At 43.3% G+C, this 24470-nt stretch overlaps 1 protein-coding gene across 5 annotated transcripts in view; it reads right to left on the reverse strand.

The window, feature by feature from the left end:
• NTRK2 (neurotrophic receptor tyrosine kinase 2) overlaps positions 1-17362 on the reverse strand; it is a 319382-nt gene extending 302020 nt beyond the window's left edge. The window contains exons 1-3 of one of the 5 annotated variants that reach the window (XM_053923455.2): positions 17101-17362; positions 15998-16206; positions 14927-15499 (exon numbers count right to left, since the gene is read on the reverse strand). In XM_053923455.2, the coding sequence (XP_053779430.1) occupies positions 14927-15138 (212 nt within the window). In that variant the 5' untranslated portion in view covers positions 15139-15499; positions 15998-16206; positions 17101-17362. Of the gene's footprint in view, positions 1-14926; positions 15500-15921; positions 16207-16471; positions 16559-17100 lie in introns of those variants that run through there. The other 4 variants (XM_053923458.2, XM_053923456.2, XM_053923460.1 and 1 more) reach the window with 4 other exon arrangements.
• Between the last annotated feature and the right edge of the window lie 7108 nt (positions 17363-24470).

Here is a 24470-nt window from a genome sequence, read left to right on the forward strand (position 1 = left end):
GGCATGAGGAAGGTCCCAGCTGCTGTCTGTGCTGCTGCTGATGGACTTTGGACCTGTAGGATGGATTGTCCACACTGCTGCGAGAGAGCAGTGAGATGGCTGAGGACCTCCGCTGGTGCCCTTCAACAGGTCATACGAATGATAGGAGCTGGCCTAAGTCTTGTTACCCAGGACCCAGAAAAGTGCCTGGTGGGAGGACATGTTCAAAATATACCTATTAATTGACTGATTGACTAAATAAATGAATGAACAATCGATGACTCCACACATGCATGCATAAACAGTCAGTTCCTGCCCTCCATTTCAGCTCTCCCGAAATGACTTGTAAACAAATGTCTATCACCCTCTGAACTGTACATGTATAGGTATAAAATACAATGAAAGGAGAGTAATGATAGAGTGCATTCTAGGCTAAGCTGGGGTAACCAAAAGGCACGACACCATCCTCAAGGTGCCAGGCAGTTAAACTCCAGAAGATACTTTTCATTGGTGAGAGAGCAATTTTCTTAAAGAATAAATGAGATGGATAAGAAGTTAAATCCCAGAGGGTCACCTAGGCTTACTGTGAGAGCCAATGACTCAACTAAAAGTCAGAGATTTCTCATCACAGTTAAACATCGTATGTTGGATCCATAATGCCCATTCCTTTTTTGAAGATTAACTTTCAAAATATATATGGAGTGTACACTATTTTTATTTGCACATATATTATGGCTATACTGTACTATGTAAATATAAATAAATGGATGTTACTTCAGGGGAGAATTATATTTTTGGATTACTCAATGCAATCTGTTCACCTACATATTTCCCCATTCTATTTTTAAAAGCCCTTGATCTCATGCCTATCAGTTATTGTATGATCAGTTTCCAAACAAGTATCAAAATTTATAAGATGCCTGATAGTTGTTATTATTATAAGTATAAAGGAAGCCCCATGAAACATTCATAGGTCCAGCCCAATGCACTTTGATTGCAAAGGCACAAAGTACATGCATCAGATGGTACATTACACACTATCTTTTTATAGTCCGGATGTCTGCCGTTCTTTAAGAAAAATGAACGGTCTCTGCGATCCATAATACAAGGATAAATCACATCTGAAGTCTCACACCAGAATCGCTTTTTAAGTGAGCACCATAAATGCAGTCACAGGGAAAACTGAAATTGATCCACAGGGATCTCCATTATTAGCTATTACACAACAGAAAAGGCACAACTCTTTCTCATTAGACCGATTTGTTTGCTGGAATCAGATGTCTCTGGAATGATTCTCTTTCCCCAGATCCCCCTCTGTTGTTGAGCAGACCTCACGTGCATCTCAGCTGCTTGCCCTCATCCTCCCTTCTCTTCCCTGCCCCTCCTCCCTTGATACAGAGTCAGCCGGCTCATCAAAGCTTCGTCTTTCTTCCTCTCTAGCTAGGCTGTGTCTCTATGATGAATTGATTTCTTACTGCACATGAACTAATGTTGTGCTATTTAATTCCATGAAAGTTATTTATTTAAAGAAACATCTTAACTCAATGACTTTGTAAAAGTCAAGTCTAGAAATTTGCATGCTGTTTTTTCCCTTTCTTTTATCCTCACTTGAAGACATGCTTATTGATTTTAGAGAGGGGAAGGGAGGGAGAGAGAAAGGGAGAGAAACATTGATGAGAGAGAAACATCAACCAGTTGCCTCTGGTACATACACCCGAACCCCCGAGAACTTTTTGTTTATGGGACAACTTTCCAACCAACTGAGCCACATCAGCCAGGGCCAGAAATTTGCATATTGACAGCCCAAACAACTACTAATAAATACTCTTACTTGGAATTCTACATAACAGATTTGAAGAGGAATGTGGGTGTATGTATAACCACATGTACATGTATAACATGGAGATCTAGTTCATTGTACCAGGTGCCAGGAAAGAGCAGTAAGCAACATCCACATAGTCCCTGCCTTCATGCAGTTTACATTCTAACGGTGTCTACAGACAGGTAGCCAGCCATGCATTTATGGTGTTAAGTTACCTGTGTGGGGTTGGTAAGTACAAGGGGCTGTAAGATATAAGAGCACATGGCAAAGACAAAGCCCAGAAGCAGGGAGGCAGAGGAAGTTAGCCAGAAACTAATCCACGAAACCAAGCACCAGGAAGAAGGGATGGCCAGCTGAAGCCCGGGGGAAGGGTGACAGCACACACAGCTCAGGAGAGGAATGGAAGCACAGAGCGGCTGCGTCAGCCATTGAAGAAAAAGAGAGACAAGAAATGAGGCTAGAGGTTTGAATTCGAGGGCTGTTAAGACCTGTTGAGACTTGTTTAAATATGTAAATGTAGTGCTATCTTAATTTAAAACACCAATATAATGTGGGTGGAGCTAGGCAAGCAATTCCTAAAATTCATATGGAAAAATTATCATGCAAGGTAACACTGAAAGTCCTGAAAACAGAGACTAGTGAGTATGACCAATACTTGAGTAAAACTAACACTTGAAGTATTAGTCTTACTACTAATAATAATTATAAAAATAGTAATATGAAGCTTTAGGAGATAAAAAGTTTAGTGCTGGCATGTAAACAGACTGATTATCAGACTAGGATAGATTCCAAAATAAGCCCAAATATAAAGGTGGTCTTCGTATAAAAACAAATTTATTTTTAAGTTAGTGAGAGAAGGGTTGAACATATAATCAATGGAGTCAAGAGACATGACTGACTGATTATCTATCTTGGAAAAACAATAAAACAATTTGTAATATAATATAATAAAATAAAACTCCTTATATTTTAAAAACCCAGATGGAACAAAGCTTTAAATATAAAAGCATGAAATAGTACAAAACAGTAAAAGAAAACAGGAGACTTATTTTATACTCTTAGCGAGAAGACTCTTCTTAACCACATTTATGACATAAGAGCCATAAAGAAAATAATGAATTTTACTACAAAAAAAATGTAATGCTGTGTTACAAGAGGAAGAGGAGGAAGAAGATGAGGAGAAGGAAGAGAAAATATCATAATCAGTATCAGAAGACAGGCAAAAACATTAGGCAAAGTATAAATCTTTTCATTGTTAAACAGATTTTATGATTGAAAAGACCACCAACCCAACAGAAAAAAAAAAAATAGAGCTAAGAGATATGACAATAGAGTTCGCTGAAAAAGAAATACAAATGACTTACACACACACAAAAAGACTTTCAACCTGGATCATAATTACAGAATTGGGAAGTAAACAATGGTGAGATACTATTTCCCAGGAATATGGTTGACAGAGGTCAAAAGGTGTGACACCAAATAGTATTGGCTTAGCTGTGGAAAACCAGGCGCTTCCAGTTTGGGCGGGAGAATAAATGATATGGTCATCTTGCAAAACAACCTGGCAATATCTATCAAGATCACAAATGTCTTGCAAATGTCCCTGCAATTCAAATTCTAGGAAATTTTCCTACAACGTGCACACGAGGCCATTCAAGAGGAAGGTGGTAAACATAATTGATTCAATTGCTGTACTGCCTGGCTGTGAGAAAAACAAACAAGTTTAGGTACATGGGTTGATACAAAAACATTTTTAAGATATGTTGTTAAAGTAAGAAAAAAAGAACAAAGAAACCCCCCCCCCCCACACCAAGATGCAGAACAGTGGGTATAGTTAAAGGTGTCAATGGAGGGCATATGCATATATGTACATGCCCTCATCACTTACAAACAACACGGACAGATATGTAGTCATTTATGTAAGCAGACTATTTCTGAGGCAGACGCACAAACTAAAATCAAAGGTGTCTGTTGGAAATGAGGCTGAAGGAAGGATGGAATGGAGGGTTACTTAGAGTAAAACTAACTTTTCGTGATATACCCCTTGTACCACTGGCATTTCTTATCATGTTCAAATATTACTTTTAAAAAACTGCTTACTAATACAATTCCATGCAATGAAATGAATGCATTTCAGAGAAAAGAAGTGCAAAATCACTTTAAAGAATCTGACAAGCTCCCAGGCTTGAGCAAAGCTTGGCTGAAGGCACTCCAAAGAAAGAATGTGTCAATCAGAACTGGCACTGGGCAGGGAATAAAGGAGAGAGAAAGGAGTGTCCATCCAGGCACACAGGTCTGGGCCGAAGTACTTCCAGTTCTGCATTCCCTTTGTACAGGCGCTACAATTATGGAGATGGATGCCTCAGGCCAGCTTAGCTTACTGTCATTTAACGTTTTAAATGCAGAATTAAGTGCCCTTGCTCTAATTCCAAGATCACCAAGCAAGCTTCCAGTTACAATTTGTTCTCCTTTATAGATCTACTGGTGTAAAAGGCAAGTGTAAAGCTCATCTGTGTATTCAAGCCCATGTGATAGCTATATGTCTTATTATAGAGCCACATACTGAAAATCGGTTTATTTTTAACTAAAAAAACAAAGTGAAATCAACTTTGAATTATTTTAAGAAATGTGAAGAGCCACCGGGCAAGTAGAAGCAGAGATATGATCAAATCAGCATTTTTGAAAGACCACCCCAGCACAGTATGGCATATGGATAAACAGGGGGCAAGCCTGGGGCTAAGGATGCCGAGCAGGAATGTTCCAGCATTTTAGGCAAAAAGGATGGTGAAATGAATTATTGTTTTTGCTTATGTAAGTACTCATTTGATATTCATTTTCCCTCCCAGACTGCAAGCTTGGTAAGAAGGAAAGACCAGGTCAGTCTTTCTCACCACCACAGCCTGAGTATTTAACATGACACAGAGCAGACCCTGGTGAGTCTCTGTTGCAAAAATAAATGAATGCCTGAATGGATAAATGAATGAATGAGGGCAGCAGGGATAAAAAGAACTGGGCAAATTTAAGAAATTTGGGGATTTATGAAAATGAATTTGTAAGACATGATAATTAAGTGAATATAGGGGTTAAAGAGAGAGCAGAGTCAAGGTTTCTGGTATTACTGACTAGACAGTGGTGCCATCCATGAAGACAGGGGACACTGTCCTCATGGGCTTGGGATGATGATGATAAATTTAATTTGGAAATTTCAAGTGTGACACATTATGACATATCCAATAGGGATGTTCAGTAGGCACATGAGCCCAAAGGTCCTCACTGATAATGAATGGGAACATAGGTCGGAACACCATTAGAACACAGAAGTTGTGCACGAGGGTGACAGAGCCCAGGGACAGCCCAGGAAGAGAAGCAGTCCTAGGACAGAAACCCGAGGGACATCACCTAGGGGAGGAGCAGAGAAAAGAGAATCCACAAGTAGGACTAAGAAGCCAGAAGAACTGGGGGAAAACAAGGAAAGTACAGCGACACAGGATGCTTCACAAGGGAGGGAGGGAGAAGTGAGGCCACATGCTGCCGGGCAAGGAAGACAAAGACAGAAAAATATGCCTTGGATTTAGCCCAGTGCAGGTCGTTGGAAATGGTGGTGGAAAACAAGTTCCATGAAGCTGTGGATTAAGATGTAATTAGGAGGTGAGGCAACAGACATAATGAATACAGACCAGTCTTCTAAGATCAGGCTTTGAAGGGAGAGGGGACAGACTAAAGAGGGATGGAAGATAAGGGAGGAAGAAGTGCTAAATGAAAACTTGTCTGAGACGGAAGAGACCTGGTTCTGCTTAAATTCTGATGTTCACAAGGGGAAAAGTTGGAAAATACAGGTGAGAGGGAAGTCGCTGATGGAGAAAAGTATAAGAGGATGAGCTCTGTAATAGAGGTGGAATGATTGGCTTTACCCGAGAAGTGCTCCAGCCCTTCCATCGTAATTGAAGGGAAAGGTGAGGTATGTTTCAGATGCAGGAAGCTTGCTCAAATGGAATATGAGTGGACGAGGACACAAGAACGTCAAAAACTGTTAAGAGGGAAAAAAAATAACAAAACTCAGCTGGGTTACTGCCGTCACAGGAAGTAGGAATTGGGGATTGCCCACATCCAGTCTACACATCTACACCTCCCACTGTTTAACAGTGAAAACCATGCACATTTGGGAGGAAGCAACCTTGGTAAATGTCCCCATGTCTCTCTGGAGCTGAAACAATCATGCTGTCAATGGGGATCTTACCCTCAAATTCACGGACGTCCTCATCACATTTTATTAAAAGTAGATGTTTATTTCAACTGTTTCTCCCACCAGATAGGAACAACCCAGGAGCCCCTTGCCCCACTGCTCTAACTTATTTTTCTGTAGCGCCCCACTGCCCTCAATAAGCGCAAGTCACACTGAAGCAATGTCCACTGGCAGTTTGAATGAGATGGCAAGCAGCCCACAGGACACTCAGGAAACACGTGATAAACCCTTCCAGCCAAAAGGAAAGGAAAACCTGACGGGCAGAAAGATGAGATTTGACTTCAATATAAGCTCCTGCTCTGAGGGTCAGGAAGGGTAGAGACTGGTCAAAGAGACAAGCCAGTTAGAAATCCCTCTAGGGCACCATCCATAGAAGCAGCCCCAGAGTGGGCTGATCGGACATGAACATGTGGATCAGTTGATAGAATTGTTGAAAGTGGAAGTGGACACTACATATAAAGAAAATGACCTCCAAGGAAAAGAAATGAAAATTTGTTTGATTAGTGGGAAACCACAGAAGCGTTGCCACACAGGAGGCAGGGAGCTGGTGACCTGCAAAGCCATCTGACCTGAACGGCAGCATTGGACTTGGAGAAATACCACCGATCAGACTTCCATTGCTTAAGCCACCAAGAGAACTGGAGCAAGCCCTGGACCGGCCCCAGGGAGAAGGCCAGGGCGAATTCCACAGCAGAAAAGGAAACCCAAGTGCCCATGGCTGGCTGATTCAGAACCACAGAGCCTTTCAGGGATTCACGTCCATCTAAGATCCAACCTCCAATTTCAAGATAAGGAAGCTCAGGCTGGTGAGATTAAATGGCTCACCCAGGATCCCAGGTTCTGATACTGTGAGAGTGTAGATGTGAACCCTACATCCCAACTCCCTGCCCCGCAGCCCCTCTCAGGTTCCTGTGCTTTGCTGCCTCTTGAGTGTGTTAACCTTATCAAGCCAGGTTCAGTGGGAATGATGGCGGTTGGCCCACAGGTCCTGCAAACCAAGATTTCTTCCAACATCTGTTAAGGGGACTTAGCAGCCTACCTGAGTGTGTGTGTGCATGTTTGTGTGTGTTGGGGGAAGTCAAGGGGGGGATAAGAAACACCACCAGAAACAGAGGAAGACTGAAGAGTCACAACAAGAAAAGGCTAAATGCAGGAGTGCAAGGGAAACACGCCAGGGGCAAAATCTTTGCGCGTGGGTGGCGGCACCGGAGCTCTGAAATGAAACGAGGAGCAGACCACAAAGAGCGCTGTGATTGGGTTGGGTCGGGTTTTTGGAGAGAGGTGCTTGTTTTTGTATCATACCTTACCTGAGACCTTACAGGCCACCATGTTGGGCTCTCGCACACCACTCCCCACCCGTGCACACACGGTGCACAGATGAGTAGGCCAAGATGGGAGAATGGAGGCGAGCTGTCCCACCATGAGTAAGTCACAGAAGCAGGTCTAGGGCCCTCTGTCACCTCACAGCAAGAAGCTCTGGAGCACATGAAATAGATCGTTTTTATGGCAAAAATTAGAGTGTGGAAGACCCTCTCTTTTTAGATTATACTGTATTTCAGAGGTTAAAACCCAAAATTTGATTATCTTTTGGTTTAAACTACACCACTGTAGAGTTGTTCAAAAATGCCTGCCTGATGATATAATTTCTTTTGTTAAAGTTCAGGGAAGATCAGAGAGGACAGAGGCCATGGCTCTCTGAGAAGCCAGGTTGGCTGAGAGTTCTGACACTCAAGTTCTTCCCTCAGAGAATACCTCCCATCAGGTCCTCATGGAGAGATATCCAGAATAATTAAAGCAAAATTAAATGTCTGGGTAGGGCTATAATGCACAGCTCAGTGACTATAGTTAACAATACCGGTATTATACATCAGAGAGTTGGTAAGAGAGTCCATCTTCAAAGGGCTCATCGCAAGAAAAATGTTGCAACTATGTGAGGTGATAGATGTTAACTAGATTTACTGTGGTGAGCATTTTCAATATATACAGCACAAATATCACTACGCTATACACCTGAAACTAATATAATACATCAATTATATCTCAAGTTTTAAAAAGTCTGGGTGGTTTAAGGAAATACATCCTAAATTATTAGGAAAATTTGTAATTCAAGATAATTACATCCGAAAGGATGCACACAAATCAAGTTCTGATGTGCACGAGTGTCCAGAAAATTGCTGAGATACAAAGATTACAGGAAAGGGTGGGGTGCTAAAGGGCAGTAGGTCCTTATCTGATGATGAAAGGGGAAAGCCACGAGACAGGCGCCAGTCCGCCTCCTTCCCACCGCCATGCTGTTTAACTTGAGAATATTTATGTGGATCTGTATACTTTTCTTCAAACTGCCTGTGCTTCTGAGGCCAAATTTGAGCACGTGGGGCTTAGCAGACAAAGCCCTAAGGCATATACTGGATGACATTCTCACCTGAATTACACTCTGCTTGACCAGAGAGCCCCATGCACGCCAATCAACCTGACAGTCCCCCCAAGGCTGTCAAAACCTTCTCACTGACTTCAGTGAGAGGCTTCACACCCAAATAAGCAGATGCCTATAAAGTGCCTTTCAGGTCCCTGGGGAGAAGCCCTGTGTGACAGCAAAGGCATGTGTCCAAGGTGTGCTCTTCCCAGACATGCCTTACTGAGGGCCGTGGACATCGCACAAAATGGCAGCAGAACAAATTCTGGACGTGAGTCAACAGCCCTGGAGCTTGCTCACTGGCTCAGCTCCTGGAGTTCAGCCATCAGTCTTAGGGCAATGAGAAGTCAGGGGAAGACAAGAGGTAGGAAAGAATAAGCACTCTCCTGCCACAGGTCTTTCGTGGGCGCTAAGGCAGACTCTACAAAGGGCCATGGGTTCCTCCACTTACATAACCACCTCTGACCGTGACAAAGACTCCAAAGGCAGCAGCCTTCATTCTGCTCTGCCCGCCCTGCCCTCCCTCCAACCCTAACCTGCCAAGATGGTCCAGCAGGCACAAGTTAGCGTCTATTATTGCTGCCAACTCACAAAGGCTTTTCTTTGCAGTTCAACACACGCTTGAATTGCCTAGTAAAGAGGAAGACTTGAAATTTTAGAAGAAACATAGTAAACTAAACAATGTATTTCTTCCTATGAAGATAAGGTCATTACTTTAGGATCAGTAGCTCGTGCACTTTTGAATCTCTTTGTCTCCAGTGGAGACACGTTTGCACAGACTTAGCTTGACTAAGCTTGTCTCCATTTGCTTCTAAAATGGTGGGCTGGTGTCGGGGTTAGTTCCAGGCCACAGAACAGAGGGGAGGCACCCCAAAGGAAAGGCCATGGCATCTTCGTGTGCTAGGAGAAGAAGTTTCTCGTGCCCACCACGCATTTAGTGCATATCATGGCCTTAGAGAACTTACTGCACTGACCGTGGTGGATGCAGACGGGGCTGGCACAGAGCATTTCTAAAGCCTCTTCTCCGTCTGTGGTCCTGATTCTCAGTGGCCCTGTGACCTTGGACTCATGAGCCCAGCACTAACATGCCAACAGCCTTATCAGCAACTCACATTTTTAAAAGACTCAGCTTGAAGAATTCAGAACAGACATTGTAAACTTGCATGTGTGAGAGATGACACCAAAGATCCTCAGACTCTCACACGGCCGGGCTCTGAGCACCCCACACCAGCCTTTACCTCATAGCTGATGTATAAACCATGTTACCTCTGTACCGGAAGCTGCGTGGAGCTTCAGAGCCAGGAGGAACTTGTCTGAGCGTTGACTCCAAAGGCCCCACTTTACATCTGACAAGCTCAAGCCCAGAGACAGTAAGGGGCTGTTTCCAGATCAGGTAACACCTGACTCCAGCTTTCTGTCACACACAGGTTTTTTGAAACATGTGAACTTCATACCCACGTATCACTTTTCTTCCCAGATTTATAACATTCACAACCATTCACTCCTTCATCTCCCGAATCAGTATTTATGACTTCCCAGAGAGCAAAGTAAGTGGTGAGAAGATACCGTGATCGTGTGGGATCGTTGCCTTTTTTAGTTACAATTGATCAGCAAACAAATGTAGAGCTAGAATTATCAGGCCCCTGCAGGGCTCTCAGATTTCTGCCACCTTGGGGGGGGGGGGCGGGTAGGATTGGTGTTTTAAACTCACTAGACCAAGTAGATTTTGAAAATATTTAATTAGCTATTAATAATCCAAAATTGAGCTTTATTCTTTTTCTGTCTCACACACATCAAACAAGTAATAAGTTTGCCCTATCTGAATAATCTCTCCCCCCAAAAATCATCCCATTGGTTTATAGATATCAAGAGGAACCAAAATTAGGCACTGCTCCAAGGGGTAGCAGGTTCAATGCCACATTCTATCTCACAGTTGTTGAACCTATTAGAAGCTCTCTAGAGAAGTGGTAAAGTTAGTCTAGAAATAATGTCAGTGTATAACATTCAATCATAGTTTGAAAATGTTTCTTCCCTTAACAGGCAAGGTGTGCAATGAGTTAAAAGTGGAGGCACTTGCTTAGTACCAAAGGCAAAGAAAAGAAAGAGAAAGAAAGAAAGAAAGAAAGAAAGAAAGAAAGAAAGAAAGAAAGAAAGGAAGAAAGAAAGAAAAGAATTCCATTTCCTTTCCCCAGCTAAACAAAAGCTCTAGGTTTTATACTCCTATGACCCAGATATAGTCAAAGAGATCATACAGAATGTTCCTAGGGAGAAAGAGATCTCAACTCTCAGCTGTTCAGCCAACTTTTCAGCTTAGAAAACTTCTCTACAAGGGAATACTGAAACGGACACAGAGGTTTATGGAATAAAAACAGTGAACGATCTTAAACTCAGGAAAAAAATAAGAGCTACATTTGGTGCTGGGGGGCTGTGGCCACACTATCTTGACTTCCCATTACTGTACTTGTTCACAATAACATGTAACCCAGGCTCTTCTCTTCACTCCAGTGCTCTGAATTCCCATCAGAAAATGTCACTTTCCAGAGAAGACAGTCAATGAGAGGTGATGGAGAGGGGGAGGTGGAAGAAAGTAGGGTCAGGAGGGTCACGGGGCTTTTCAATTGTTTGACCCAGTGTAATGAAAACCTGCATGATGCAGAGATGGGAGGTATGAAACTAAGACTTCAGAATGGTTGTGTTGAGCTGAAGTCTGAAAATACCTTCACTCTGAAGACAGCGTGTGTTTAACAAGAGCTTGCAAGCTGTATTAAATAATGAAAGATGTAAATTAGACTGCCTTATTTATTAACGAGCCCAGTGTGGCTTATGTAACCACACTTAAAACTTACTCTGTGGTTCTTAAATGCAAGTGAAACACAATTCAAACTTCTAGAACCTCCAATGGAGGGGACTGAGAAGTAAACATCACAGTAATAGAAATTGATGCCTTCCACTGAATCTTTATAAATGCCAGAACTATTTTTTAGTACAATTAATTGTAGTGGAAAAGCTAACTAAGGTGAGAGGGCCAAAATCAATGTATTAATGACATAACATTACAGTCACTTAACCAAGCCAACAATAAATTACACAGAGCGGCTCTGGCAGCAGAAGCTGCAAGTTCTATCTGTGTTGTACTGAGAGCAAAAAACATTATACTGTAGCCAAATATTGCCCCCAAATCACCCAAGAGAATATCACCCAAGAAAGTCAGAAAAAAGGTTATCATTGGTCTTCATTAAAATATAGGCAATAGAAAAATTCATGCCCATTTTACAAAAATGTGGATATACTTAACACTACTGAATGGTACAAGAAATGGTTAAAATGGCAAATTTTATGTTTTATGTTTTTGACTGCAATAAAAAAATACATGACCTATTTTAACCATGCCTTTTATCACTTATGAGACACAGGACTTGTCATTTGCAATGTATTTTGGCACTTGATAAAACTGAGACTTAAATGGCTGGTTACATAATTCCAACAACAGGCTTTTCTCTTGAATTTCACTCATATGTGACAATGGTATTATTTTTAAACTGAATTTAGTGCAGGTTTGGTGTAACTATCTCCAAGTACCAGTTGCTGGCACTTCTCAGCAGTGTGATGACGGCCAGATGTGATGCATGTCTGCGGACAGAGAGAGAGATCCAGATACAGACCATGTTCCTGGGTGAAGGGTGTGAGACAGGCACTGCGCTGGGGAGAGTTTTAGTAAAACAGGTCAAACAAGGACTCTGAAAGCAAAATGTCAGCTTGACTTAAAAAATGCATGTAGAAACAACAAGAACAACAAAAACCTGATCTCTTAATTAATCAGTGCATATGTTTTTTTAAATGTTCTATCATGACCTCTCTCAATATTCTAAACGGCATAGTGGTTATATTTTCCCCCAACATACAGCTATTAAAAAATATACTATTTTTCAATGATACAGTCAACTGTTGCATCAGCAAGTTCTAATCAGTTTATTTACTTATGTTATTTCTATTTTTTTTAATAGAAATATGTAAGTTCATCTAAACACCACTAAACCAGAACTTTAAAACAAGTTATTTTAGGACAACCCTTGGGTCTAATAACAAAATTTTTTTAAATGTGCATTTGGTTCCAACTGTAGCTGGCACCCATGGCCAAGAAATGAAAAGCTGTGCAAGCAAATATTAACATGTAAGAAAAAGAACACAGATGGTCATGTATGGATGAGTGAAGCAAGCCCATGAACTGGTACCATTTTGATATCAAAAGAGCAGAATTCAAAATAACTATATGAAGTGCTTTCTAAACAAGGATCCCAATACATTTACAGACAAGGACACCGGGAACTCAGACAGGCTGGGCTCATCAAAGCTGAGGGACCGAGCAGAAAAACATACTTTTTTCCTGCCGACCAGGCTGATTCCCCACTCTAAACACTTTCACCTACATACTTCTCAGTTATCTCAGGCTCAATAAATTTTCAAATCAAAAGAGTGAAAAATAAGAGTAGAAATCAGGAGTGCCATTACTGAATGAACAACTGTGACAAGAGCTTTGGTAAATATAATCAAAAAAATCAATTTTGAAAATCCTGAAAATAGGAACTTGTCATCAGACATAAAAAGAACAACAGCAATTGTGCAGACTTATATAAGAAAGCTCTGCTTAAACCTACTGATATATTAGGTAGCTAAGACCACTAATATTTAAAATAACATTTAATTTAAAAAGAGTTTTGTCTTTTTTATGACCTTTAAAATATTAAAGTGAACAAAGGTTAAAATGAAAACGATTAGCCTTATCTCATCTCTTCCCTCTTTATATTATCTATCATCTAAGACAGAATTTTAAAACACCAAAACATCTAATTGTACAAAGGCACTGCCCATGGTCTCAAAATAGTCTGAAGAGCTCTGAATTCTATATGACTTCCTGCATCTGACCACTGACATCCCATCTCATGAAAAAGCCACAGAGCCTGACAAAATGCCATGGACACTCTCACCAGCCTGGCAAACTTGGACGAACCCAGCCCAGGGCCAGCATGGCTGGGGGGCCCTACCCACCCTTCACTCAGGCTGACCGCTGCTCTCCTTGCAAGAAAGACTGAGAACCAAGCCTCCTGGATCCAGCCTGACAGTTGGCTGCTCCGGGCACAGCTCAGCACTGCTAAGCCAGTACATTTCCCCTCTGTTCTGCTGTCACTTCCTTCTGCCCAAGCCTTATAACATGAACACCACCAGCAGAACAAACAGAGACTACGTGGGTCTCTTACTTACATGAAAAAAAAACAGCTTATCTCGTTCATACGTTGGCAGAAACAAGCTGTGCGTTTTCTGTGGGAAAAAAAAATGCATGCGCACTCGCCAACCGGAAGGCCGCAGCCCAAGCCGTACGTTCAGGGCTGCCTATCTTAGTATCAAACACATAAGGAAACCAGGAGAAAGTTTGCCTTACAACCCTCTACGTGGATAAATAAAACCTCATGTTAATGAAATAAACAGCAAAGGTGAGAGCAAAAAACTAAAAAACACCTCTAGCAGAGCTGATGGGAGAATGCTGGAGAAAGGACTGGTAAATTCCTACTTGGTAATGTATTTGTCACACGGCATCAAAAGAGGAGGACAGAAATGCACAATTCTGTTTCTCCATCAGATCAGAACAAGCCCAAACAGTTCCACAGACCTAGAGGTCCCATGCTAAAGGCAGCATTCATCTGAGTACTACATACTGCTCTATCATCCAACCTAGTCCTGGGAAATTATTCAAAGCACAATTAAGATGTATAATCCAAATGGTCTCAAAATTATATCTCTGAGAAGTCAACTCCAAATTAAATCAGGCCAGGCTTTTAGGCTTCCAACAATCACATTTTCTCTTTTGAGCAAGTGCTTTTCAACACTCAAAACTTCTCCTCTTACAGATCATTTTCAAGGCCATCTCTGAATGCAATCTCCTAAGCAAAATCTGATGTATAAAATGAAAAGGGAAATTGGTCAACTCCAAACTTCAGAGAAAGATGGGAAGGGAGAGACTCTAACCTCCTCCCACAAATTTCAAAAAGTTAATTACCTTAACCTCCTTTCTCATAAATATTACTGACACTTCTCCTAACACAACATACACATAGCGTCTTATCAAACAAAAATGTCCAAAATTAAGTTATTGCATATGGAAAGCTTAAAGCACACACAGCGGGCCTTTGAATTATAAAGTGCATATAGAATGCCTTCCTACAAGGGGCACAAGGGGTATGTGTGTGAGTGTGTGTGTGTGTAACGTACTTTAAATTGTCACACTTCTACCCGTGTTATCGGCCCCAAGCCAGTGAAACAGATAGGTAATTGACAGATGGCCCAGTCCTGCACTTCTCATCTCTGACTTGTCCCCAGACTTGAGATAACATCCATGCCCAGGAAGGGCCCGCCTGGCCAGCCCTGGTCATAAGGGCCAGGAGAGAAGAAAGAAGGAAGAACATCAGGAACTCACATTTCGGTGATGTTCTCAGGGTCTGCACTGTTAGGCTCCAATCTCGGAAATGCCACGATGCCAGGAGTAGGGTCGCTGCACCAGATCCGAGAGGTGCTGCATTTGCAGGAGGTGGGGCAGGCGAGAGCGGCCCTCCAGAAGCCCACAACCAGCCAGCAGAAGCCCCAGAGCCGGGCCATTGCGGGTCCATGCCACCTAGTCCAGGTCGACATCCCTAGCCGCAAGTGTCAGCTGGAGTCTGAGTACGTGCCCCTGCGCTGCACGGGTCGGCCTCCCCTGCCAATGCTGGGCGGTCTTTGCCGCGCCCGCCGCTCTCTCTACTGGATGCTGGTCAAGGGCCGCAGAGTCGAGTGTGTCCGAGGCTGAGTATGTCCTGAAGGGCAGCACCGTTCACAGTGCCCGGGGCATCTCCGGCTGCTTCACAGGGGGCGCTACCGGCACTCGCAGCTCCGCCGCGGGCACGGCAGCATGGCCCAGCGCGCCGCGCACCAGCCGCGGCGGGTGCTCCCGGGACTCTCTGGGGACGCAGGCTCCTTGCTAGACACGCACTGGGATCCCGGACGCACCTCGGGGCTGAGGACAAACAGACACGCATGAGACTGGGCATAGGACCCCAGACACCACCAAATGAGGCACTCTCTTTTCGTGCTCGCATCACCCCCACTCTGACCCCAGCCAGGAGACTGTGGGTAGATGAGTGCCCAGCTCCCATCCCAGAAATAAACTTGCCCCTTGATGGCACTGATGCCTCTGGGGCCACCAGTATGCCCATTCTCTTTCCAAGTCTGAAGTCGAGAGAGGGAAGGTAGGGCTAGGGTCCCTGAGACCGGATTCCATGGCACAGGCCAGGAGAAGGACCCTTTGAAAGGGGGCGAAGAGACTGCCGGCTATGAAGGCTCCAAGACGGCCCCCCACCCCACCCCCCCATGATGCTGCAGAATCTGCCACCGCCGCTGGGTGCAGGGGGCGCGGGCAGGTGGTGCGGCGCGTCCCACCTGGGGAGCCGCCACGGCCGCCACAGGGGGCACAGTGAGGGCCGAAGCCAGAGAGGACACTGCCCGCGCTGCTCACCGGGCCTCCAGCGCCTACCGCCCGCCGGCGGCGCCTGGGTGCAGGCTCCTCCTGCCGCTGGGCACTGAGCGCAGAGAGCACGAGCGAAGGAGCGAGTGAGGCTCCTGCTCCAACCCAATTCCGGGAGCCGCCGCCGCCGCCTCTGCTACTGCTGGCGAAGTGACGTGAGGGCTGACGCAGAGCAGGGGCAGAAACTCCAGAAAATTAGTCTGAAATCCAAAAACACACACGCTCATATACACACAGACCCATAACACCCTCCAGACAAAAGCAACAAGGAGGGGAGGGGAATCTGGGGGCGAGCGGGGAGGAGGGAGGCATCGGTGCCACTGGCCAGAAGCAGACAGCAGCAGCATGTGGGAGTTCACACACGCGCACATACGCGCGCACACACACATATCCTGGCTGTGTAGACGCGCGCTCGTGTTTTGTGTGTGTGTGTGTGTGTGTGTGTGTTCATTTAGATCCAGGTACCTCTGAAATGGACCGTTCCGCTGCTCAACGCCTCCCAGTCCCTAATTCACAACGCGGTCTCTTCTACAATCGCACCAGAGGCTGTCTCCTTTTTTGAAATGAAAACCCAGCTCGGTTCAGCTCTGAAAAATGCGCTGATTCTTATTATAGGAATCCTCCCTCCCCCCTGCGTTCTCCTTTACCATCCTGCCTAAAAGGGAGGGCGAGCTATCCTAAAAATAAATAAATATTGTAAACACCAAAACGTATTCAGCATCTGTAACCAAGGAACAGGCTCCCATTCCGGGGTATCTATTTGGGAATCCGTGATTTTGGAGGGTCTTCCTGTCGGTGCTTTTGTAGAAGGAAGGGAGTATTCAAGCGCAACTCTAGCTCTCGAGGTGGGCCTTTTTTCCTATGGTTTTCTGGAATCACACGCCCGGGAAACAGAGACATGTGAGGGGAAGGGAGCGCGCCTGGCGCGTTTTGGGTTCCCTAAGTGCGCGACTGCCTCCCTGGCCTGTCCGATGTGTGGCGCCGCGTCATTTTCTCTCATCTGTCAGCCTGGCAGGATGCAGCCATTCCCAGCTCACTCCCCGCTATGCCCACCCCCACTGGGGGCACCCAAAGCCCTTGCTCCCCTGCCGTACCTTGTGCGTTTTCGGGTGTGCGCGGGTGTGCGCAAACGCGTGCCCTGCGCCCGCGCCGCCCGGAGCACGACATACATCCAGCTACGGAGAAGCCCGGCACGACCAGAGCCTCGGGGTCTCACTAGGGACAAATGAGGCGATCCCGGAGGGTCGGGTGACAAATCGTAACTGTTCTGCGAGCTCAGTTAAATGATGGCTGCGGGGCATTCGCAAGCCTAGTCTGAGAATCCGTCTTCTTATTTGCGGCTCGGAGAAGCTGTTTTTCCGCAGTCATTTAGAAGGAACTAGGAAAATGCACCGCAGTGCCATACACTTCCGAGGGCTCTGGTGCCCCCACGCGGGGAGAGAGCACCCGGCACGCTTGAGAGCACAAACCAAGGGCCGCGGATGCGGCTGCAACTGCACGGGGGGCGCGCTCTGGCGCCAGATGCGCAACCTGCGGCGCCCGACGCGTGCGCGCCCGTGCCCAGCTAGCACGCCTCTTGCCAGGTCCTGCAGTTCTCGGAGCCAGTAAGGGCCACCGGATGGGATCTCGTCCAGAAGATGAGAATGATCACCCATCTGCCGGTAGAGGCTGGAGTGGGAGGATCGAAAAATCCTAACGTCCAAATAATCTCTGAGACGTTTTAAAAATTACAAGGAAACGGAAAGCATCTAGTGGGGCTTTTGTACAGACCCCCAGCGCTGGGTGTAACCGCGGGAATCCTCGCAGAGAACCTATAACAATCTCGTTGCAAGGCCGGAAGAAAAGGCCAGCAGGTCTGTCTCTCTCCACCATCACTAGGTTGTGACATGCACTGGGTGCTGAACTACCAGACTGAAGTTCATTCCTCTACTCAGCCGCTAACTCCTTCCAAGGAAGGAAAGCAAAGGGCAAAAATGTCTTGGTCCAGGTCACATAGTATCATTCTTCTACCTTGCCCTAGCAGAACACCTGGGGGTAGAGTATGTGCATAATTACATACATCTCCATCTCCCTCCCTCCCTCTCTCTCTCTCTCTCTCTCTCTCTCTCTCTCACACACACACACACACACACACACACACACCCCACCCTCACCCTATTTTTCTCAGAATGGCCTACTTGCGTCCTAGTGGCCGCAAAGTGTCAATGCAACATAAAGATTCTAATTATGTTGGAATATTTTTAGAATCTGTATTACAATATAGACTACCATTAAATTTAGATTCTAAATATGCCCGCATTGAATATCTCCCACATAAAATTAGAACTGGCAGCCCCACTTCTAATTACCCTTTTACTGCTCAAGTGTTTTTCCATAGTCCTTACCATTTTTCAACAGATCATTCACTTATTTATTATATTTATTGTTTACTGCATTTCTCCTAGTGGATGTAAACTCCATGAGGGCAAGAGTCATTTTGTTCATTGACATATCTCAAGGACATAGCAAGTATTAAAATGCGTGCGTGTGTGTGTAATGAATGAGATGCAATAAACTAGCATTGAGATTCTTCAAACGGGCCCTCTGCACTCTCACTTTCTTAATATCTAAGACTGAAAGCCCCTCTAACTATTCCATCTGGACACTCTCCCTCCCATCTCCACAATCTTTGAATCCTCCCACTGCTGAAATTGATATAGCACGTCTTCAAACCTTACTTCCTGCTTCCTCTGGTAGCCAGGTATGTTCTAGCTCCAGGCCTCCAGGGCCTCCCTGTCATTCATGCTAGTAACTCAAGATTATCATGCACAGTGCCTGAAGCACACTGGGAAAATAATAACTATTTCTTAACTGATTAAATTATTGATCTATCTCAATTTTAAGAGCTACAAGGTATTGCACAGAGATTTCAGAGATTCTCAGACCAGAAATGATGAACATTTTTCAGATGGATAAAATGAAATAGAAATAATTTTCCCCAGAGCATATGAACTCTTCAAGGCAGAGGTGGAAAGAGACTAAGTGTTGCAGCCTCTGGCCTATACTGAACCTGTACTGTTTAGGACAGCATTTCTCAAGCTTTTTTTTTAAGCTATGACCCATAGTATGAAATGCCTTTTATATCATAATCCAACATGTATATATATATATGTGTATTATATATAAATACATATAACTTAAAAAGTCTTCAAAAAACTTACTCTTAATACATAGAATACACTAACTTCTATTTTCTATTTTATAACATTTTATTTTTAATGTTTGTAATAACCTAATAAATCAATTTTAACATCCAACACTGGGTTGTAAAAACAAAAACACTGCCTGCTTCTGCTTCTGACTAAGATGGAGTAATAGGGAACAGATTTCATCTCCAAACAAATCATCAACACACTGAACAGAATATATGAAATAACAATTTTTAAGACTGTGGAGATAAGACAATGAAGCCTGTGGCTCAAGAAGAGGGAATCCAGGCAGAGTCCAACTCCCTGAGTTAAAGAAACATAGCTGAGAATCAAAGAAACCCAAGGAGGTCAGAGTTCACAACGATCAAGTAGCAGAGAAGAGAGTAGTGTGCAAAGGAGAACTCCAGAGGTCTGCAGCGGGCCCCCTCAAGTATTCATCAGAGTACTGATTGGCACATGCAGGTGGTGAAATTACCTGAAGCCAGGGAAAGAAGTGTCAAAAGGATTAAAGGGAGCAGAGTCCAAGCAAAATTCAAAAGGGAAATTGAAAATACTGCATATCAGAATTTATGCTTGTATGTCAATTATATCTCAGTAAAGCTGGAAAAACAGACATAAAACTATTTTTTTTAAAAAGAATTTGTGGGATGCCACTAAAGCATCTTAAATTATTTAGGAGGAATTTTTTTTAATGCCAAATACCTATGTTAGAAAAGAAAAAGGTCTTTAACCAGTGACCTCAGCTTCCACCTTCAGAAACCAAAAAGCGAAGAACAAATGAAATACGAAGTAAACAGGAGAGGGGACGTAATAAAGATAAGAGTGGGAAAAGATGCAATAGAAGACAGAAAAACAAGACAGAAAATCAACGAAGCCAAAAGCTCTTTCTTTGAGAAGATGAATAAAATTAATAAACCTCTAGCCAGACTGACCAAGAATGAAAGAGAAAACACGCAAACTATCAAAAACAGGAATGACAACAATGACAGCACTAGAGAATCTGTGGGTATTGAATAAATAATAAGGGAATATTATGAACAATTTTATGTAAATAAATTTAACAACTTCGATGAAATGGATGCATTCCTTGAGAGATACAAGCTTACAAAGGTCCCTATAGTAGAAATAGACAACCTGAATAGTCCTGTATCTATTTCAGAAATTGAATTTCTCATTAAAAACTTTCCCATAAAGATGACTCCAGGCCCAAGGGGATTTACTGGTGAATTCTACAAAACAATTAAGGAAAACTAATACCAGAAAATGAATAGTACCGGAATATTACCGGGAAGAGGAAAGAACACTTTTCAACTCATTCGACGAGGCCATACTGCCTTGATACCAAATCAGACAAAGACGTTACAGGAATAGAAAACAACAAAGCAATATTCCTCATCATGCTAAAATTATAAATAAAATCTCAGCACACTGAATCCAACAAACCATCATACATTCAAAAACATCATAGCTAAGTGAGGTTTACCCCAAGAATGCAATTTTAGTTTAATATTCGAAAATCAATCAACTTATCATATTTACAAACTAAAAACCTAAAACTATGCAATCACCTCAAAAGACATAGAAAAGGCCAATTTGACTTCATTCAACATTTATTCCTGAGACCTCTCAACAAACAAGAAATAAAAATGAATGTCCTCAACTGATAAACAGAATCTACCAAAAGCCTACAGTGGCCATAATTCTTAATGTGGAAAATAGAATGCTTTCCCCCAAATATCAATAGGGAGTTAAGGGTATCCATTTTCACCATTCCTCTAGCATTGTACTGGAGGTCTCATCAGTGCACTAAGTCAAGAAATAGAAATGGAAGGACAATGGCATCAGTGACTGAAATGCAAGCATCCCACCAGAAACGAGGGCCCAGTGGGCAGTAGCAGACTGAACCAGAGTGACTGCTTTCTGGCCACTAGATCAGTCTTCCCTACAGCCAGTCCACTCTCAGCAACGCAGCAGCCTGCTTGAAGGGCGTTTGATGATTCTTGCCAAGACCTGCCTCTGACAAGCACTGAAACTTTTCCAAGTATTTTCATGTGTGTACATCTCTCTATCCTTCCTCCTTCCCTCCACCCGGGGGACCCCGACCTTTGACTTTAGATGACCTTAGAACTGTTCTAAGTCTGGCGAGTAGAAAGCCTTATAGAAACAAAGTTCAAATCATAATTTTACTTCTGAAGTCATCCCAGCAAAGAGAAAACAGAAAACCAATTATTTGGTAAAACAAAAAATCCACCTCTTCTTGAGAGCCTGTTGGTTTTCACCTACGTGGTTTCCCTTTCTTAAAGGACATTCGTGGTAAGTTAGTTGACTGACCTCATGCCTTGTAATATAAATACCTCTTTTCTGTACAGGAAGCCTTGGAGATTCTGCAAGGCCCTTTGCAAACACAAAAAGTGCAACTTTTGCCTTCCCCCTATTGATCTTTAAATGTTTCAATAAACCTTCTCTACTACTGGAAGACATCTCCTGTGCACAGAGCAAGATGTCTTGTGGATTAAGAGAAAAAGTATTGGAGATGGGAGAAGCCTTTATTCCCCCCATCTCCTCTTAGCCTCACAAGTGTAAGGGAGAAGAGAAGAACATGTTCCTAAAGGATAATTGAACTTTCTGATGGCTGATCAAGCTAAATCTTGGAACACCCTCTTTCCTGCAAAGAAAATCATATCCCAGAATGAAAATATGGATGAGGAGGAAAGCCTAACTTAACAATAAGTTCTCTGGCATTCTCTAATAAGATGTCCAATGTAGCCCGAGCAGTACAGAGCTAGCCTGGTCCCTACAGCCAGCCCCATAACTGTGTCAAAAGCCCCAAAATAAAGGAAGCCAGCAGGCTGCTGCCTCTGGGGTGAGGTGAGGTCTTTCTATGCCTTGCCACTTCTCATGATATCCAGCTACAGGACAGCCAGTCCCCTTTGTAGGCAGAGAAAACCCTAAACGGGTTTTCTGTACTGCAGAATATTGCTAATGTAATGATCTTCAAGGTGTATTGTAAGATCCTCAAATTACAGCCACCAAAATCAATTCTTCTCAACTTAAACTTGAAAAACTTTCCACTCAATAATTTTTAGCCTGGGAGGGGAAATTCTGAGAGCTACCCCAGTGCTCCTGCAACCCCAAAGACTTAGCAGCCACTCCCTTAGGTTCTGATTCTCCAGTGGCCTTTGAACTCTTTGTTCTCTAAGTAACTGAGCAAACGATACTCCAAGAAGAATCACAAGATTGTTTTAGATTCTCAACTTGCCTTTCTGTGCTTGCAATGCCACATTTATTTTTAAAATGGGGATAATGTTATCACACATCTCCCATCTCACAAGGTTCTTGAATGACTAATTGGATATTGTCATTGAGTGTCTGAAACTTTGTCTGAAACTTTCTTCATGTGAAGGATATTGCCTCCAAAAATGGTTGCATTGCCTAATTATTAATCTTTAGTTTCTAAGTGAAGAAAGTCATACAACAAAGACATAACATCACTTCAACAAAGATCGGAAGTGTCAAGGTAGCCCCCACTTTCTGGGATGGAAGAAACAACCATTAGCTTCTGAGAAGCTTTCTCTGCCTATAATGGGGACTGGCTGTCCTGTAGCTGGATATCATGAGAAGTGGCAAAGCACAGAATGACCTCACCTCATCCCAGAGGAAGCAGCCTGCTGGCTTCCTTCACTTTGGGGCTTTTGACACAGTTATGGAGCTGGCTGTAGGGACCAGACTAGCTCTGTACTGCTCGGGCTACATTGGACATCTTATTAGAGAATGCCAGAGAACTTTTTGTTAAGTTTGGCTTTCCTCCTCATCCATATTTTCATTCTGGGATATGATTTTCTTTGCAGGAAAGAGGGTGTTCCAAGTGGTTCATTTTGGATTTCAGCAGCTACTAGAGAAAGGGAAAGAAGAGAGAGAAGGAAACTTCTACTCTTCTTCTTAATATCTACCTATAAGTGAATACCATCTAAACCCTTTCTAGAGATTGGCATAGCTCTTTGTATAAAAAAGAAATTTCCCATTTTCTTATTTTCATGAGAACACTGAGAAGAGATCATCGTAGCTTAGCCCAACCCTCCCTCCATCTGAGATCCAGGCCCTTAGCCAGCCTCCTCTCCAGCACATATGGTCTCTGCCTTCTTCTACATCCCTTGTACTTTCCTAGGTACTTGGCTCTACAGCCAAAACATGCATGTGGGACCTAGCCTACAAGAATTTAGCAGAGAGTCAAGACGATGACTAAAGCCAAATTTTAAAACAAATCAAAACACAGCACACACACACACACACACACAACCCTTCCATTTATTTTTAATCTCTTTCCTTCCCTCATCATCCCTCTTGATTACTATTTATTTTTCAATATTCCTCAGCAACAAAAGCAGGTTTGTTTCTGCTCTGTTTCCTATCACTTCTCTCCAGACAGCCATGGGGAGTGAAGCAGAGGTAAGACTGCCATCTTGTGCTCAAGACAGTTATCATTGTTTCTTTTGAAATCAAATGTGATTTGTGAGATTTGAGAGAAGGTCTTGGAGGCCAGGTCTGATGTTCTCTGAACTAGGTTTTCCCAGAAGCTTTATAAATTTCCTATCCTTTGGCTTTGCTCTTTCTTGGCCTTCCCTCTCCAGGATCTCATGAGTCATCCCTTAGTTGAAAGCCTTTTTCTTTTCCCAAATGATTCCAAGTGTGATTTAGAATAATTATAGTTCGGACGCCAGTACCTATGCTGTTATGACTAAGCCCAGTAGCCCAACTCAAGAGAGTGGGTACTTAATAACTAAGGCACAACAGATTATTTAAAACCGAAGACCTTGTGGGTCTTCTCCACATCTTACTGTCATCTCTGCATGGAAACTGACTGCTCAGGAGGGATGTACTGCATGCCAGGACCATGGCTGGGGGCCCTGTGGGGACCTCATTAAGAGCAGAACTGTCTGTTCTGTGAAAAGTCCTGTTAAGGGGGTGAGAAGACAAATTATAGAGTGAAAGAATATATTTGCAAACCACACAGCCAATAAAGGGACTAATATCTAGACTCTATAAAGAACCCTCAAAACTTAACATAAAAAGAAACACAAAATCCAATCAGAAAATGAGCCCAGACACAAACAGATATTTTACCAAAGAAGAAATATAGATGATTAATAACACACAATTTTCAAAATCATTAACTATCAGTAAAGTGCAAATTAAGGCTACAGTGAAGATATCACTACATACCTTTCTGGATTGCTGAAACAAATTGTTTTAATAGTGATAACATCGAATGGGGCAAG

Source organism: Desmodus rotundus, chromosome 1, assembly GCF_022682495.2.
Source record: "Desmodus rotundus isolate HL8 chromosome 1, HLdesRot8A.1, whole genome shotgun sequence".
Lineage (NCBI taxonomy): Eukaryota > Metazoa > Chordata > Mammalia > Chiroptera > Phyllostomidae > Desmodus > Desmodus rotundus.